This window comes from Megalops cyprinoides, chromosome 2, assembly GCF_013368585.1.
Source record: "Megalops cyprinoides isolate fMegCyp1 chromosome 2, fMegCyp1.pri, whole genome shotgun sequence".
Classification (NCBI taxonomy): domain Eukaryota; kingdom Metazoa; phylum Chordata; class Actinopteri; order Elopiformes; family Megalopidae; genus Megalops; species Megalops cyprinoides.
The window spans coordinates 5,214,100-5,233,751 of NC_050584.1; the positions used below are offsets into that span (position 1 = coordinate 5,214,100).

Here is a 19,652-nt window from a genome sequence, read left to right on the forward strand (position 1 = left end):
CCCGCTCTCTGTCCTATCATTGGTAGATTCATACAAAGAGGGTGCGATGCAGGCTTAAAATTCCATGAGAAACATGATGCTTCATTAAAAATATTTACTTATGTAGCTGTAGTTGTAGTTATACAGTTGGCACAGATTTCAGAAATGTATGTAAGGAATGTGTTACACAGTTTACACCTTGTGTGCATCACTATGTTTATACAATGCTCTGAAAAACCCCAGCAGTCCATGAGACTCACAAGTACCTGTTAATTTATGAAAACTAAATTAACATGAACATTCATACATCAGATAAAGAAAAATACTGTTCATGAGGGACAACGGAACATAAAAATGAAAATATAAATGTGTCAGCTTTTACTGTTAATCTCCCCAGCCCTCTGTCTGGTGTCATTGGCTTCCCCCTCAGCACCTGCAGTAGGTCCCAGCTGCAGCAGTGCAGTCACTGTGCAGTCTGACTGAGGGAGGTTTTTGTACGGCTCTCTAACACTGTGTGAACACCCAGCTGCCACTAGGATAGTGTAGACTCTGACAGTAGTAATCTCCTGCATCTTCAGCCTGGACTCCACTGATGGTCAGAGTGAAGTCAGTCCCAGATCCACTGCCACTGAATCGATCTGGAGTCCCCGTGTGTCGGGTGCTTGCTCTATAGATCAGGAGTTTAGGAGCTTCTCCAGGTTTCTGCAGGTACCAGTTTAGGTAGTTGTTGTCATACACAGCGCTGCTGACTTTACAGCTCAGTGACACTGACTCTCCTGGAAGAACAGTTTTCACTGCAGGAGTCTGAGTCACAGTGTACTGCCCTGTAGTTTCTGAAAGCATAGCAACACAGAAAACAGAATTAGGAAATCCATTAAAGAGTTTGAGTTCAGCATTTTCAGAAACACTTCGTTGTTAATTTAGATGGAATGTAGAGTGGAATTATGCACAATAAACCTCTTTTACCTTGAGTGCAGAAGGCAAGTGCCCAGATGAAGATGGTGATAAAAGTCATTGTTACTGTGGGTTCTTTTTGGGCCATGAAGGACAGCTCTCAGTCATGAAATTTCCTCACATTGTAGCGTGTAGCGAGTAGCGTGCCATGACCCTACAGATCAGTCCTGTTCTACTGCAGAGATACTGAACAAACTGCTGTCATACATTTATGCAGCAGTATCATTTTTGTAGTATCAATGTTATGGCACAGATTCATATGTGCAGATCTCCATCAGTATTAATACAGGAAGTGTAACAGGCACTGCTGGGCTTCTTTCAGGATGGGCAGCACTGGCTGAAGCAGAGCATGCTGGGATTTCCAGTGGGAGAGGGTGGAAACAGGCCGATTGAGGCTGGCAGCAGGATTGCTGCTTTCAGACTGCAGTCTGTACAGAGACTTGTCTGTTCCCAGAGCCACTGCTATAGAGGGACTTGGCCTTTAGTTTCTTTCACAGGGTGGGGAGGTTTGACAGACAGGTTTTAGAGTCCAGAACAAATCAGGGTGTCCTGTCAGTTTAAGCAGCATTATGTAGAACCATGCGATGAGCATGACTCAGTTGGCCTTAACTGCATCTTAATGTGCATAGCTTAAGGTACAAAGCAGCATCTTACTAAATATTTGCATGTCTTATTACATGTTTGTTCAGCATAGCTGGATGCACAGCTGTTGACTGTTTTATGTGTTACACATGCTGATCCATTGTGATGTTATAGAAGACCAAAGGGAATGTTGAGGATTCCATATGGAATGTGAATGCATAAATGTTGTGCTATGCAAACTGATATTAATGTCTGTGAATTATATTCTCATGAGTTGAATACTTATATTTATCACAAAGTGAGTAAATACTTATGTGTGGGATCCACCGTTTGACAAGGTCCCGAAACCACTAGTGTTATATTTGACTGCAGTGCCACCTAGTGGATATGATGGATCAGAAAGAAGGGACTATGGGTATTTTGTGATTAGTGCATGTCTGCACCTTATATGGGGTAAACTGACATATGGACATCACTTCAGCTCCTGATTGCTATGGACCACACACAACACATTATGTCTATTCAGTTTTAATCTTGGGAGGCATACAGCTTCATTCATTCTTGTCATTTTGAATGAAGCTGTTGTATCACAAATATGACAATATATTTTTATGTTATGTAAAAAACACTGGATTTTTTAGGTATTTCATATAGAGTGATAGAGTAACTATGAAAAATATATCATACATTGAGGACAGTGAAATTGTATTCCTTACTTTAATTCCTGTCTCACATGTTTATACATACCTTACTTACATATACTTTTTCACTTGTTTATACATATCTATCTCTCTGTGTCTGAAATTCAGCCTCCTCCACAGATTGTATCTGGTGTCATTGGCTTCCCCCTCAGCACCTGCAGTAGGTCCCAGCTGCAGCAGTGCAGTCACTGTGCAGTCTGACTGAGGGAGGTTTTTGTATGGCTCTCTAACACTGTGTGATCACATAGCCACCACTGTGTACACTCTGACAGTAGTAATCTCCTGCATCTTCAGCCTGGACTCCACTGATGGTCAGAGTGAAGTCAGTCCCAGATCCACTGCCACTGAATCAATCTGGAGTCCCTGACTCACGGGTGCTTGCATCAAAGATGAGGAGTTTAGGAGCTTCTCCAGGTTTCTGCTGGTACCAAGATAGAGCACTGTCTCCATCAGAATCTTTGCACACAGCACTGCTGACTTTACAGCCCATTGACACTGTCTGCCCTGGGAGAAGAGTTTTCACTGCAGGAGTCTGAGTCACAGTGTACTGTAGCTGTGTAGTACAGGGTGAATGTTCCCTTTAAGAGAGGCAGCTTTACTAAACTGGGGGTGGGGAGGGGGGGCGGTGCTGAGCATGACTAGGGAAGGACTTCGTCAGCTGAGATGGACGGCATAGCGCTGCAACACGTGTCTTTCTGTTTAATTAAAGGCATTCATTTTTAAGGATTCTGTTTTATACAGTATTGTCGTTTGTACTGTTATTTGTTAATAAAAAAAAACATTTTCCAAAAGGTTTATAGACCTACATAAACGCTCATAATAATAGGCTCCCAATCTGAGACAACGCCTGACAAAGCTCTGTGAAACAGAAGCGCAGAAACAGCATACTAGCTCGAACAAATGTAAGATTTGAGATTCATATTTATAACATTTATATTTATTTAGAATTTATGTCCACATATTCATCATCTCTATGAAAAGCTACTAAAATTGCTAATACAAAACAACAACATTAAATAAGAATTACACTTGTAGCCCCACTGATGCTGAGACCTACACTACTGCCCCACTGACACTGAGACCTACAGTACTGCCCCACTGACACTGAGACCTACACTACTGCCCCACTGACACTGAGACCTACACTACTGCCCCACTGACACTGAGACATTTACACATTTACATTTACATTTATTTATTTAGCAGACGCTTTTATCCAAAGCGACTTACAAAAGTGCATACAGCAAGTAAAGCGACAGTACGGGGACAGGATGTGTACAGTTCCACAATGAGACAGTTCTCAGCTGAGAGCAAGGTCTGTTTGAGGACACAGTACTATTAGATTTGTACAATTACAGCCTATAGGGCAACTAATACGATACACTTTGAAACGGCAAACTTCAACAACTTCAAACGCAGAATGAGCATCAGGGTAAAGGTGGCAACAAGAAACAATTTAAAAAGCACAATTTAAAAAGCACAGCAATTTACGACAGCACTGATTGGGGCGGGGGGGCAGCAATTGTGTGCTGGGTCAGTCCAGGTAGAGTCTGAAGAGGTGCGTCTTCAGGCCCCGTCTGAAGGAATGGGGTGAAGAAGCTGTCCGTAGCGAGACAGGGAGTTCATTCCACCACTGGGGAGCGATGTAGGTGAAACGCCAATGTTTGGCAGAACGAACACCTCCTGCCTTGACCACGCAAGGAGTGAGGCGTCCAGTTGCTGCTGAGCGCAGGGGTCGGGCTGGTGTGTAGGGCTGGATGAGGTCTTGGAGGTAGGCAGGGGCTGTCCTGTTGATTGCAGAGAAGGCGAGGGTCAGGGTCTTGAATCTGATCCTGGCAGCGACAGGAAGCCAGTGGAGGGATTTCAGCAGGGGAGTAACATGGGAGAATTTGGGGAGGTTGAAGATCAGTCGGGAGGCTGCATTCTGGATGAGCTTGAGAGGCTGGGTGGTGCAGGCTGGGAGGCCTGCGAGGAGAGCGTTGCAGTAGTCCAGTCGAGGGAGACCTGTGGCCTGGATAAGGAGCTGCGTCGCATATGTTGTCAGGAACGGACGAATCCTCCTGATGTTGTGAAGGAGGAATCGGCAGGCCCATGACGTGCGAGCAATGTACTCCTTGAAGTCCAGGTTACTGTCGAGGATGACACTCAAGCTCTTTGCTGACTGAGGGATGGTATTGTGGTGCCATCGACGGTGATGGAGAGGTCATGCAGGGGGGGAGGGCCGGCTGGGATGAAGAGCAGTTCCGTTTTACTGAGGTTCAGCTTCAGATGGTGGGATGTCATCCATTTGGAGATGTCAGCCTACACTACCGCCCCACGGACACTTAGACCTACACTACTGACATTGCCTCACTATCCCAGGAGCCTCCAGAGGAGCAGAGGCTGTTCAGTTTGTGATGTAGCTGAACTTGTATATTGTGCAGCTGTAACTATTGTGTAGAAGTGGAAATTCTCAGGACACCTGTTGCTCTACTGCCCTCTGGTGGTATGTTTTCTCACTTCCTTGTGAACTGTTTGGAATCTTCTGGACTGCTGGTTGTGTTTTCTGTGATTCCCGCTCTGCTGCTTCTCTCTGGAGTTTTTTCTGTAATATGGGAATACGCAGCATGTATCATTATTAATGTGGCGGAACAGTTACTGATAAGGAATCTGTGGAGGAATACCATGACTGGATCTTCTGTGGCCCACTCTCTGTCGTGTCCATATAACGATGGTGCGATAAACGTGTGAAGTAGTGTTACAATTCTTACTATAGTAATCATGTTTAATACCGCTAGATGAGGTGTCAGAAAGTCGTGTTTTTAGGGAATGGCGTATTCAATGTGAACACCGACATCGATGAAAATCGTAAAAATAAAGTCATGAAACGTGCGATAATGTCGGAAATAATGCACATTTTTGTACCTTCATCGAAAAAAACGTAGTGGCAAATGAAACAATTTAAAAGAGATTATTCAAAGCTGAATCACTGATAAAGATTCAGTGCTGAGTCTGTTTATAGTTTAACGCATCAGTTGTTCGCAGTGAGAAACGCACACGCTGTAGCGCAGGGAGGTTTTTGTACAGCCAGTCAATCAGAGTCAATCACTGTGGTGGACTTTCGGCAGCGGCACCAAACTGGAGATCGGCAGTAAGTTTGCAGCGATTTCACTCTTCATTTCGCCATTATTATGAACTTGAAAGTTCATATCAGTCTAGTATGATAGTTAAATATTGCTTGGTTATTTTTGCAAATACTATTTGTCATGTAGCAACAAAAATACATTTTGCATCTGTCGAACGATGTGCACGTTATTCCTAACACTTTACTTTTCTGGAGAAAATAGGTCCAAATTATTAAAATGCTGCGCGACGCATGTGTTTACTAACACACATACGCATTTTAGGTGGATTGAGTTGAAGAGCACGCAATTCGAAGCCTGAGTATTTATTTATTTTTTTTATTATGGGTTTTACTTGACTTGTATGCATAGAAAAAACACGCCACTTCGTTTTCCAAGGATGACGAAACTTTTGTAGGATAAATTCATTTTGCCGCTTGAATCTTTTGGTTTCTTCTCCGCGCTGGGCGAGAGGTTTTTGTGCGGGACACTAATAGGAACTGAATCACTGTGGTACACTTTTGGCAGCGGCACCAGACTGCACGTTGGAAGTAAGTATTCCGATTTAAAGTAATATTCAATGACCAGCACACGTAGTGATTATTTTTCCTGTAAAGGATAGTTTGTTATCTACCTCCAGGATTTCAAGTACAAACAGTGCTTTGTGTGGAGTATGTTAGGTTGTGTTTATTATGCCATCCGAAATGGAGATGTTCGTAGGGCTCAAATTAATGTGAATAAAGGACAGTTACAACATTTTGCTAAAGCTCTGTTATCTCGATCTCGTCCATGGAGCGAACGCGTGTGTAAACAGTTTTTTTTTCTGTGACACATTTTGCTAATACCGTATTTTTCTAGTAATGCACAGATATTTCTTACAAAGATCTTACGAAGTCAATCATTTTTTCTTTAAAAAGATATAAGCCCTTGGTAATCGTCAGTCAGATGAAGTTTTCCCAGAGAAAACAAGCCTTTAAAGTATTGAATTAAAACTTGCTTTATGTCTTTCTGATTACGGGTCCGTTTTAAAAGAAGGCTCAGCTCGAGCTTCTTACTTCTACTTTCGACGAAAGATTTTCAAAATAATTTTCCATGAAACGTGTCTGAAAACAAAAATGACTTTAGACACAATGTTGCTACTTAGTGCGTTTAACTATTCCGTTTTAGAAGTTTTTTTTTTTTTTTTTACCTGAAATTTTCATTTTCTTAAATCTGTTCATGTTGTTCCTAATGATGAGAAAGGCCTAATCTTCCCAAATTGTTGGATACAAATATTTCGGTTATTTTCAACAAGATAGAAACTTATAAAAAATCACATTTTATGCCAGGGACATTTCTAGCTATTGAAAAGATCAGGGGCTAAGTCAAGTTTGCCTGGGGCTTGCCTTCTTTTTTTTTTTTTATTTGAAGGCAGGTAGGTTGGGGAGGTTATATCTACCTTCATAATAAAGAAATATTATCACACCTTCGGACGGGGAAGTCAAGTTCCGCTCTGTTACACGGTCTGTTGTTTTGCTATGAACACCTCCTTTTTCAGGGCGAAAATATTTGGGGCTATAGCCCCTAACGATCGGACCTAACGACGCCACTGTTTGATGCATTTGTAAAACTAGGACTGGAAGTAATTTTTCAGTGGCCTGTATAGATGGCCTGCGAAATATATCAGTATCTGTGAGGTAAGACTGCAGTAAAAGGCTACATTACACACTGCAGCAGGGATCAGGTGTTTTACAAAATGTCCTGTTAGTGTGCAGTATAGATGCATTTCTACAGTCAGTCTATGCACTGATATTTTGTAATAGAAGTTCTGTATTTGTTTCTTGCATGATCCGAATGAAAATGAGTCTTTTCTCCATCTCCTGTAGTCCCGTGTTGAGTCTGTATTTCCTCCCCTCTCTCTGACCTCACGTCTCTGCTGTTTCTCCCAGAAAACGTCTCTCCCACCCTCACGGTCCTGCCCCCCTCTAGTGTGGAGCTGTCCAGCAAGAGAACGGCCACACTGATGTGCCTGGCCAACAAGGGCTTCCCCTCAGACTGGACGCTGCGCTGGAAAGTGGACGGTAGCAGCAGGAGCTCGGAGGCGAGCGGCGGGGTCCTGGAGAAGGACGGCCTGTACAGCTGGAGCAGCACCCTGACTCTCTCTGTGGACGAGTGGAACAAGGCGGGGTCACTGACCTGTGAGGCCACCCAGGGCTCCCAGGCTCCGCTCACTCACACACTGAGGAGAGAGCAGTGTTCTGAGTAGCACCTCGCACACTCCTGTGTAGAGCGGCTGAATGGTCTGTTTTTACTCTCTTCCGCACTCAGCTCTTCTCTTTCTTACTCACTGATTACTTGTAGACTAACAGTGTGCTGTGCTTCAGCTCATGTGTGAATCCATTCTCCAGACTGAGCTTTTAGCAGAACAATCTTTCATGTGCTCTGATTTTGATCCCTGTTAGATATATGTGTCCATGTGTGGTTTGATGCTTCAGTGCTGTTATTATTGTAATAGAGAACAATAAAGATTTCTTCTTGAGTCATAAACTCTGTTGTTCTTGTCTTTATTAATCCAAACACAGAGACAGTGATGCACTCTCTGTACTGGTGAGATAGGAGTGTAAAGCTGCATTTTAACTGAAATCATTTGCAGCCATCAGAGGAGTGATAGATGTCTGAAATCAAAGTTGTGTGTGTGAACTGCACCCCTCCCCCATGTCCACTGACTCTGTGGGAGTTATGAAGATGAAGGAAACCCTGTTTTGGGGGAATTATTGCTACATTGCCATTACATACAACTTTACACCTCAGCACAGGGTTCATAATGAACTCAGTTACAAAGCTCTGACCAGCAGCTATCTCCAACCATGAATATAAGGATAAGACACCACGTATTTGAGATGAAGATGGTATATGGTAGAGTTTAATATGAGAGGATGCTCATTCGATGAATATAAATTCTAGAATAATGCTAGTATGTTTTCACATTTGAGATTACACTTTTATAATAGGTGAATGATACTAGTGTTTTTAATATTCCTTAATATTGCTCTCTGACATTATATTTTGAACCAAGCATCATTGAAATACTCATAAACATTTACAATTGATTTAATGTACAATGTTTTACCATTAGACCTGTGAGTGATGTGTAAATGCATTAGGTAAAATAGTACATTTATCAGGTGGCTGGAGGCCTGAGCAGTGAGAGGAGTGTATGGCTAAATTAGCTGCTGCTTCATGATGTACAGTGTGCTCTCAGCTCACACTAACCCCCATGGGGATGGGGGAACATCTGGTGACAGTGCTGCTCTATTCTGGGAGTAGCAGAACCGCCCCGCCCTGCCTATGCAAATCTGAGTTTCACCCTCACAGCTCACAGTTTCACAGTTTCACAACCAAAAATCCCCTGGACTGGGGCAGCTGTGTGGGGGTGGGCTGTTTTCACCTCTCTAGAGGAGGGACAAGTTAAATTGATTACATTTTTAAAACGTATTGTTCAACAAATAGTATTAACTAAGTAATTAATGATCCATACACATGTTATATAGACATCAAAACGAAATAAATATATTAGCTTTATAACAGCAGAAAATCTGTATCCATCTGTGGTTTTGCTGAGTCAGCCCAATATCACAGTACTTACACGGTGATCTGGGTAGTATTTGATAACCAGCAGAGGTCATATCATCTACACAACAGAACAAGTCAAATCACACAGATCACACTCTTTTCTCATCTTAAATATGTTTCTATGCATCTTCCTTAGCGTATGCAATTATATATGCAAGATCAATTTCCTGTTTCAGTCCCTAGAGTGAAACAAAGTGTAGAAATGACAGTCAAGGTGTTTCCTCTTGTAACTGAAGCTGCTCTAAGTGTCTGGTTTTGTAAATGATAACTTTTATATTTTCCAAATTTCACATGATAAAACATGTCTTTGGTCTTCAAAGAAGTATTCATTATTCCAGTTTGAAAGCAAAGTTTGCTCAAATTATGTAACTGAATAAATTATGGCATGTAATGTTAAGTAAAATGCAGTTCATCTGAGTTACATTTCAGCTGATTCCAAGTCCAATATTTTTGCTTTTAGAGACTTTCTGTTTTGTTATTAGATGTATAAAATCAGTTGTTTAAACCTCTACAAATAGCATGGTCCACAGACTGTTGTTCCTCTTATCCTGTTGGGACACTGACTGAAAATTCTATCCAGCCCAGAATTTATATATTATACTGTACTTCACTGAGTATGTTTGTGCTGTAGAGCTGCACAGAGCTTTACTTTTCTATCACTTCACTCCAATGTGAGAATGAAGTAAAGCCCTGAGATTCTCACCATGACTCTGACATACATGCCAACCCCACTGATAGGCTGCCTGTGTCAGGACTATTCCTGCTGCACCTCCAACTCGTTTCAAAGGAATCCTTTCCAAAAGCACCCACTTTGCAGCTGTGAAATCTATGAACACTCTATGTAGTTAAGTAATACTGTATGTAGTCAACCATAAACACTGCAAAATATTTTATTATTTATTATTATCAATCTGCATCAATCAGCTTGAATGATTCTCCATTTCATGTTGTCTCATTGATCTTCTGCTTAACTCAATACTGCAGTGAAAAGTTTGATTTGTGTTCGTTATAACGCTGCCCTGATGATCATAAGGAGCAATGAAGAGTGAATGGATATTTGCTGTATGTGTGCTCTTTACTGCAGTTATTTTGCACAGTATGGATTCATGCCAGAAATGTAAGTTGTTGTGTCTGACTGTGGGGATATACTGGATATACAGGTTTAGACAGGAGCAACTGATGTTTGTCACTGGGTATTGCAGCAGTCCACTTCCATACCTTTATTCATGTACCTGTTAACACATAGAGATAAGGGATGAAGAAAGACAAACACAATGTCACACAGGTGGGAGTTGGGTCACTGTGTGCAGCCAGGACAGCATGGATACGATGGCATGGATACTCTGCCTTCTAATGGAATCAGTGGACCCAGAAAATACAGTCACTGAGGTTTCCTCTTGCAGCCATGCTGGCTCATCACAGCAGACTCATACAGGAACAGTCTGCTTATATATACACCATGAGAGGACTGCTGTTTTAAGAGCCACTTCAGTGTTTTTCCGGAATAGCAAATCTTTACATATTCTCCTTTACACATTCTCATCTGATGGTGGTTGTGCCAAGAATCATTTGGACATTAATCAGTTTGAGCTGTGCTCGTAAAGGGAGTGTAGCTCTTCTTTCTCTCACCCAAGCACATGGCTCCGTCGCTTTGGTCACTTTGAATGCTGGGATATCAATATGACATGACTGTGTATCATCACTGTTGTCACTTTGTATATTTCATGGCTACCGAATGGGTACTAGTGTTCTTGTCATGAGATTGCAAACGAAAAACATTGTGCAGTTCTCTACTGACATCTAGTGGAAATTACAGCTTTAGTACTTCTAGTACTACAATGTAACGTGAAGTTGCATGAAGATGTTACGTTCTGACAAGGTAACTTTCAGAAGTAGTGGCATTCAGTGATGTCACTCGAACAAGGTCATGCGAACAGCTGACGCTGTCCCCATTGGAATATCTACCGGGCCACTTGAACGCAATGACTCAGAGTTAAACCCAAAATAATGTCCAAATACCATTTCTTTAAGGAGGTATGTGGAAATTATTTGAGGCTGTTTACAGCAGCATGCTAATCATGGCCAATAGCTTGATCACACTAATTACTGTTCCATCGTCAATTTTGACATAGGCAATTGTGTAATGTTTCGCTATTTGTCCACTAACTAGCAACAATAAATCACACCCTAGCGTGGTTTGAAAAACGGAGTAAGATATCATGAAAACATCTGCTTTTTATATGTCAACATAACCAAAACTGTATGTCTTTGATTTTGCAGTGTGTGTCATGTTTTGGCACATAAATATGTTTCAATCTATAATAAAATGTTCAGTATTACAGAATGTGTGTGTCACAGTGGTTCGGAAAGTAAGGGATTCCACATGCATTATTTGAGAACATTGTTTTGTCTGAACAGGTTTACTATCAGTCAGTTTATCAACAGCTTTACCTTACTGGGAGCAAAGAGCTTACTGACAATGGATGTGAAAACAAATCTGTAAACTCTTCAATTGAAAACAAATTTCATATATTTAGTAGGGCTGTCGATCGATTAAAAAAATTAACTAATTATTCACACAAGTTGCTGTGATTAATTGCAATTAATCGCTTTTTTCTTCTTAGGACTGAAGCTTGTAATAATGGATATTTATTTAAATGTAAAATCATGGAATTAATGTAGAATCAACACAAAGGAAGTATATCTAAATTCAAATACTATTGTTTAATAGTATCTTTTTAGCTTTGAACACAGATTCTCTCCTGTGAACTACAGATTTAAACCAATAAAACCATAAAGGCCATCAAAATTGACTGTCAGCTGAAATTGACTGAAAGGCATATTTCTTACATGCACTAACAGAAATAATAACAAAACCCAGGCCTATATGTTACAGTGCCAGTTGACTCTCAAAACCATCAAGGCCATTAAAATTAAATATCAGCTTAGAAGGCAATAATTTATATTATGCACAAATATAAATGATATTAACAACAAAAAATGTGTTCCATGTTCAAGTGCCAGTTGAATTTCACTGGCACTTGAACATGGAACTGTCCACAACAGTCCGTGCAAATATGAAAAAAAGAACAAGGAAAGATTCTGCTGAGAGTTCAGAATGTTGAATCTTTTTCATTCCATAGAAACAATTCTGCTTAGTCCTCCTTTATATTCAGCCAGTTACTGAGACAGACCAGTCTGTTTACATTATCAGGGGACAAAGCAGCTCTCCTCTTTTGGATGATGTGGCCTGAGACGGAGGACAAGCTCTCACAAGGCACTGTGGTTGCAGGGGTTGACAGGTACTTGCGTGCATTGGGTACCAGCCAGGCATGTGCTCCTTCTCTCTTTGACCACCACTGTAGTGGACACCCCTCCATGTCCATTTTGGGCTCTGCTTTGTAGCAGTCCAGACATTGTTCTGTGGACTCTTCCTCTTCGTCTGTGTCCGTTTCAGAGGAACTCAGCAAGAAGACGGACACCCTCCTCTTCTTTGGCGGCTGTTTCTCTGTTGTCTCTGCAGATGGTTGCTGTGGAGGAATCTCTCCCATCACCAGGTTCCGTACTGAAGCCCACACCTCACTCCTTTCATCTTTGGGAAGACACTTCAGGTCCTGAAACCTGGGATCAAGTGCAGTCGTGATCTTCAGCCATGTGAGGTTGGTGCTGTCCTTCCATTTAGCTAGGTCTGTGGTAAAGAATGTCTTGAACCTCACTACACAGATTGGATCGTCGTCTGAGGGCTCCATAACTCTGAGCAAGTAGCACAAGGCTGGCAACACCACTGAACAGGAGACATACTTCTCTCCCCCCAGCAGTTCAGTCACACGTCTGCAGTGGAAAGCACAAGATGTTTTAAACATGTCAGTAAATTATTATTAATGACAAAGAGAATGACACTCACTACCTTCCTGTCTGTATGCTACACATGCATACACACACAGAGAAGATACAGGGGGAGAGAGATAAGATAAGGTAATATAAGATAACATAAGATAAGACTTTATTGATCCCCAGAAGGGAAAATCTGGGAGCGCGAGAACACACACATGTACAGGGAGAGAGAGAGCTAGAGCACACACATGTACAGGAAGAGAGAGAGAGCTAGAACACACACATGTACAGGGAGAGAGAGAGAGCTAGAAAACACACATGTACAGGGAGAGAGAGCTAGAACACACACATGTACAGGGAGAGAGAGAGCTAGAACACACACATGTACAGGGAGAGAGAGAGCTAGAACACAGGATACTGTAGTTTCCTCTAAGGTGATAACATTAAAGATGAAACCTTCTGATTTATTTATGTATTTATTTATATGTGTACATATGTTATATATTATAACTTTTTTCTGTGCTGAACAGAAGCCGTCTCATTAATCAACACAGGAGTCTGAAAAGTCATGAGGAGGTGAGAATAATGAATGGTTATTATTTCATGGGAAGACTTAAATAGTTTTTCACAAGGATGGGATTCACACTTAAAATGACTGTTTTGTTTGACTGGAGTTCCCCCTCATGAATATTATGGTTTAGTCAGGAGGGGCTGGAATTTGTCACTGGGTGTTGCAGCCTTCTGCTTCCATACCTTTATTCTCATATACCTCTTATTAACACATACAGGTGGAAGATGAAATATAGAAACACCCATAAAGTGTCACACAGTAGAGAGCTGGGTCACTGAATGCAGCCAGGATGATATGGAAATGATGGCATGGATACTCTGCCTTCTAATGAAATGAATGGACCCAGGCCATGCCAGCAAAATACACCCACTGAGTTCTCCTCTTGCAGCCATGCTGGCTCATAACATCAGAATTGTACAGGCACAGTCTGTTTATATATACATGATGAAAGGACTGCTGGGAAGAGGTCTGCATATTTCACACACCAGTCACAAAACACTCCCTTCTCCTGCAGAGGTTGAGTGCCCAAATGAAGATGATGGCAAAAGCCATTGTTGTTGTAAAATAATGAATAAAATCAAAATACAATATGCCAACTTTTACCATTAAGCTCCTCCACAGACTGTGTCTGGTGTCATTGGCTTCCCCCTCAGCACCTGCAGTAGGTCCCAGCTGCAGCAGTGCAGTCACTGTGCAGTCTGACTGAGGGAGGTTTTTGTACAGCTCTCTAACACTGTGTGAACACCCAGGTGCTACTAGGATAGTGTAGACTCTGACAGTAGTAATCTCCTGCATCTTCAGCCTGGACTCCACTGATGGTCAGAGTGAAGTCACTTCCAGATCCACTGCCACTGAATCGATCTGGAGTCCCCGTGTGACGGGTGCTTGCACTAATGATCAGGAGTTTAGGAGCTTCTCCAGGTTTCTGCAGGTACCAGAGTAGACAGTCATTGGAACTCCCACAATCACTGACAGCACTGCTGACTTTACAGCCCATTGACACTGTCTGCCCTGGGAGAAGAGTTTTCACTGCAGGAGTCTGAGTCACAGTGTACTGCCCTGCAGTTTCTGAAATTGCAGTAATACAAAGAGAAATGAGTAAAATAAGTATAACATTTAAATAAGGAATATTTAGCACCACCACAGTGTACATTTCAATAAAATTAATTAGTTAGACAGTAGAATTATGCATAATAAACCTTTACCGTGAGTATAGAAGATGAGTGCCCAGATGAAGATGGTGATAAAAGTCATTGTTGTTGTGGATTCTGTTGCCATGAAGGACAGCTCTCAGTCATGAAGTGTTAAACTCACAGGATTATAAACACTCCCAGAGCACTGAAGCATGTGCTGCCAATGCAAAGTGTCTCTATGCAAATGTTCTACAATCGGCACATGTAGCCAAGCTGTGCTGTGAACTGTGGTGAACTGTATTGTGTGATGGAGAGGAGTCAGAACACATTGTAATTACCCTATTGCGACTGTTTCATGACTCTGTAAACTAGTCATTGCCACCTTGTCTATGTAATTATGTAACAGTGTGTCAGTGTGGCTATTTCTGATGACTGAATGTTTACTAATTCATACTTTCATACTGTAAAATGTCACATGTTCTTGAAAGCAGATTATCAAGAGTAGTTAGAATAAAAGAAACAGCAAAACAGTTCATGTATTCATGATAATTCCCTTGTTTGTTTCATTGTGTACGTATAGTAACTCCACTACTGACAGTCACAGTTATTTGGTTTGAAAGGTTTCTTTAAACTTTTCTATAAACTATGATGTGATTGTTAAAAAATAGGTGTTTAATTGAATATCCTTCTATCATGAACCAAAGACAAGACAGAGACGGTAAAAGTACATGTCTATACATGAACATTATATTTCAAGGGCTAGTAGCTGTCAGAGTGATTGTGCAGTAACTTCACTAGAGATACAGATGGTGATTTTTACTCACAGTTTTATTTCTGCTGGTAAATCTATGAGTGTCTCTCCTTTTCCAGAGCCTTTAATCAGCTGCAGCAGCTGCAGAATCCTCAGACAGGTGTAGCAGGCTGGTCCAGGTAAACCTCCTTCCTGGATGTTTGACCTCTGACCCCGTTAAATCTCATAACTTGTGTTTGGAGATGCTGGTGCATCTTGTCATGTTTTGATAGTTAGATTCGTTTGTTTCTGTCTCATTGCGAGTTCGTCTCAGTTCGTCTGTGTCGCTACAAGCCGTTTGTTCCTGTTCTGCCTGCCTGCCTGCTTGCTGTTTTTCTGAACCCTTGCCCGTTTTCTTGACTACGTTTTTTGGATCCGACTTTTGGTATTGTTGCCGTGTTTCTCTGGTTTTCTGACTTCGCCCGTTTCGACTACGTCTTCTGGATTCCCCGTCTTGGCTTTATTAAACATCGCGTTGTGCACCCCATTCCGCTGTCTGCGCTTGAGTCCCTGCCTGAGCCCTGACAAAGTCACTAAAACCAAGAGTGCATTTTTAACTGTTAGACATGGAACAGTATATGTACCATGTCTATGTGTCATGTGTATGTGTCATGTGTATCGTATTAGTTGCCCTATAGGCTGTAATTGTACAAATCTAATAGTACTGTGTCCTCAAACAGACGCTGCTCTCAGCTGAGAACTGTCTCATTGTGGAACTGTACACATCCTGTCCCCGTACTGTCGCTATACTTGCTGTATGCACTTTTGTAAGTCGCTTTGGATAAAAGCGTCTGCTAAATAAATAAATGTAAATGTAAATGTAAGTATATGTGCACCAAATGTCATATATTCAAGGAATTTAACCCTGCATGGAGAGGCATTTTTCAAATCAGATTAAAATATAATGTGAAAGTAAGGTTTTGAGGAAGGACAGTTTGCATTTTGTCACAAGTGGAACCAAACTTGTGGAATCACATGCAGTTGGAGGAGATCTGAAGTGAGAACTCTACTGTTTCACAGAGAGGGGGACACTGCTCACTTCACTCTCTCCTCATGTCTGTCTCTGTCTCTCACTGCTGTCTCTGGGTCAGGATCTCTCCTCATGTCTGTCTCTGTCTCTCACTGCTGTCTCTGGGACAGGATCTCTCCTCATGTCTCTGACTCTCACTGCTGTCTCTGGGACAGGATCTCTCCTCATGTCTCTGTCTCTCACTGCTGTCTCTGGGACAGGATCTCTCCTCATGTCTCTGACTCTCACTGCTGTCTCTGGGTCAGGATCTCTCCTCATGTCTCTGACTCTCACTGCTGTCTCTGGGACAGGATCTCTCCTCATGTCAGTCTCTGTCTCTCACTGCTGTCTCTGGGACAGGATCTCTCCTCATGTCTCTGTCCTGCTGTATCAGAGCTCCAGACTGAGGGGTGACTGGAATCAGCTGCCTCCTCTCCTGTGTCTCAGATCAGAAACATTCAATCACTTAAGCTCCTGATTACTATGGACCACACACAACACATTGTGTCTATTCAGTTTTAATCTTGGGAGGCATACAGCATCATTCATTCTTGTCATTTTGAATGAAGCTGTTGTATCACAAATATGACAATATATCTTTATGTTATGTAAAAAACTGGATTTTTTAGGTATTTCATATAGAGTGATAGAGTAACTATGAAAAATATATCATACATGGAGGGCAGTGAAATTGTATTCCTTACTTTAATTGTCAGGGCTCCCGCCCCCTAGCTGTTGTGTTTTTGTTTTTCCCTGTCCATGTGCCTTTGTTTTCCTTGTGTTCTAGCCCTGCCCCGCTCTCCGCCCTGTCTCCGCCCACCTGATTGTCTCCACCCGCCTGCCTGCACACCTGCTTCCCATCTCCTAATCAGCCCAGCCCTATATCTACCCTGCTTGTCTCTGTGTTGTTTGCCAGATCGTTTCAGTGTTTCTGCCTGTCTCGTTTCCCGCCTGTTTACCCTGTTTGGATTTTGCTGGTTTTTGCCTTGCCTGTTCCTCGACTTCGTTTTTGCCTGCCCTTCTGTCCTGATTGCCTGATCTGCCTGCCTTCAAGGTTTGACCCTGCCTGTTTCTGTTTTTGATCCCTGTTTTGCCCTTGGACTGCTTACCTGGTATTTTGACCCTGCCTGTTTTTGGACTGCCTGCTTGTTTGAGGATTCTGCTATTAACGCCTGTAATTGGAGCACTCGTGGTCCGTGCCTGAGTCCTGACATTAATTCCTGTCTCACATGTTTATACATACCTTACTTACATATACTTTTTCACTTGTTTATACTTATCTGTATCTCTCTGTGTCTGAAATTCAGCCTCCTCCACAGATTGTATCTGGTGTCATTGGCTTCCCCCTCAGCACCTGCAGTAGGTCCCAGCTGCAGCAGTGCAGTCACTGTGCAGTCTGACTGAGGGAGGTTTTTGTATGGCTCTCTAACACTGTGTGAACACATAGGCACTACCACTATAGTGGTAACTCTGACAGTAGTAATCTCCTGCGTCTTCAGCCTGGACTCCACTGATGGTCAGAGTGAAGTCAGTCCCAGATCCACTGCCACTGAATCGATCTGGAGTCCCCGTGTGACGGGTGCTTACATAACGGATCAGGAGTTTAGGAACTTCTCCAGGTTTCTGCAGGTACCACTGTAGGAAGTTGCTGCTATACACAGCACTGCTGACTTTACAGCTCAGTGACACTGACGCTCCTGGAAGAACAGTTTTCACTGCAGGATTCTGAATCACAGTGTACTGCCCTGCAGTTTCTGAAAATCAGAACAATACAAAGAAGTGAAGATAAATTACTGAACCAATTCATTTAGACAATTTAAGCAACTTCTCCTATGAATTCCCTCATTTAATGTTTATTTAAATAAAAAATGAAATGCAAATCCCTCTCACCTTGAGTGCAGAAGACAAGTGCCCAGATGAAGATGGTGATAAAAGTCATTGTTGTGGGTTCTGTTGCCATGAAGGACAGCTCTCAGTCATGAAGTGTTAAACTCACAGGATTATAAACACTCCCAGAGCACTGAAGCATATGCTGCCAATGCAAAGTGTCTTCTCTATGCAAATGCTCTTCCTGGGTATAGCAGACACTTTAGTAATATTATATATTAATATTATATGTATAACAGATTGCTAGCATTTCATTTAAGACACTATTATTGTCTAAATATTATGGATGTTCAGTAATTGCATAAACAGATACGCACTTCATTGATTTCTCCCATAATTCCTCACTTCCTCTCTGTGGTGCTGGGAGGGGCGGGGCTGGCTGCACAGGGGCTGGCGATGTGGGTTTTCCCTGCTGGAGTTTGCGCTTCTTTCTTGAGTTCCTCCTTTCAGCTCCCTGGACAGCAGCCGAGCGCCTCTTGGGTCAGAGGGCCCCTCAGCAGTGCTGGCACAGGCATGAAGACATTGCAGCACTAATTTACCTGATACATACCAGCCCAAGCACAGGATTGGCAGAGCTAGCTGTGAATGAGCCAATCACGGGGGCAGGGAGAATGTTCCCATTGAGAGAGGCAGCCCTGCTGGACCATCCTTACTAAAGTGCCCTCAAGAGCTTTGTATAATTCAAGTGAGTGTGCCCCTTGTGTGTTTGGTTATTTATCCATGTAGAAAGTAAGATTAACTACCGCAGTAGAAAAGTTAATACTAACTGCCTCTTTAAATTGTGAGATGATTACACTGTTACAGTGTACTGTTGCTACTGTAGACGGTAGAAGGGATATAGTTTGTTTGGACTGAATCATCCAACCCCCTGCTAGTGCAACATCACTTGATTTATACATCAACCCTTTTGACATACACTCTACAAATGACAATGAAAACTAAATTCATGGTAACAAAACATGCAAAATGCATAAAATACATTACAAAATGTGTGCAAAAATATTACATGAAACTAATAACATGAAACTAAGTTCCTACATTTAAACCCATCCAATGCGTAAATGAAAGTATAGTGATCAGAATCTGAATACATTCACACACTCATGGCATTTCAGGTCTAAAGTGAACATAAGCAACAATGGAACACATTTTGCTATGAGACAGGTACTGCAATGATACAGCAAGGTATGAAGCTCACCTCTTATACTGTTGTGGAATGATTATTGAAGGTCCTGAAACAGCCATCTTTCCTGGACCACCTCTAAGAGCTGAAGCCTCTTTGTCTATTTAAAAAATTCACTCCCCAAACCATGACCCATCTGACATCACACTTCAAATATAAACGTGGACCTCTTGTTTTCAGCAAAAATCATCTCTATGAAAAGCTACTAGAATCGCTAATACAACGAACAACACAATTAACTAAGAATTACACTTGCAGCCCTACTGATGCTGAGACCTGCACTACTGCACCATTGACACTGCGACCTACACTACCT

At 42.0% G+C, this 19,652-nt stretch overlaps 3 gene segments (V, D, J or C); 1 reads left to right on the forward strand and 2 right to left on the reverse strand.

The window, feature by feature from the left end:
* Positions 1 to 483: 483 nt before the first annotated feature.
* LOC118794990 lies at positions 484 to 1,003 on the reverse strand. The segment is given in 2 exon segments: positions 484 to 812; positions 946 to 1,003. Coding segments are annotated over 2 exon segments (378 nt in total).
* Positions 1,004 to 4,993: 3,990 nt separating this feature from the next.
* Positions 4,994 to 7,612, forward strand: LOC118794997. The segment is given in 3 exon segments: positions 4,994 to 5,063; positions 5,287 to 5,346; positions 7,246 to 7,612. Coding segments are annotated over 3 exon segments (447 nt in total).
* A 6,449-nt stretch (positions 7,613 to 14,061) lies between these two features.
* LOC118795017 lies at positions 14,062 to 18,205 on the reverse strand. The segment is given in 2 exon segments: positions 14,062 to 14,402; positions 18,157 to 18,205. Coding segments are annotated over 2 exon segments (390 nt in total).
* Between the last annotated feature and the right edge of the window lie 1,447 nt (positions 18,206 to 19,652).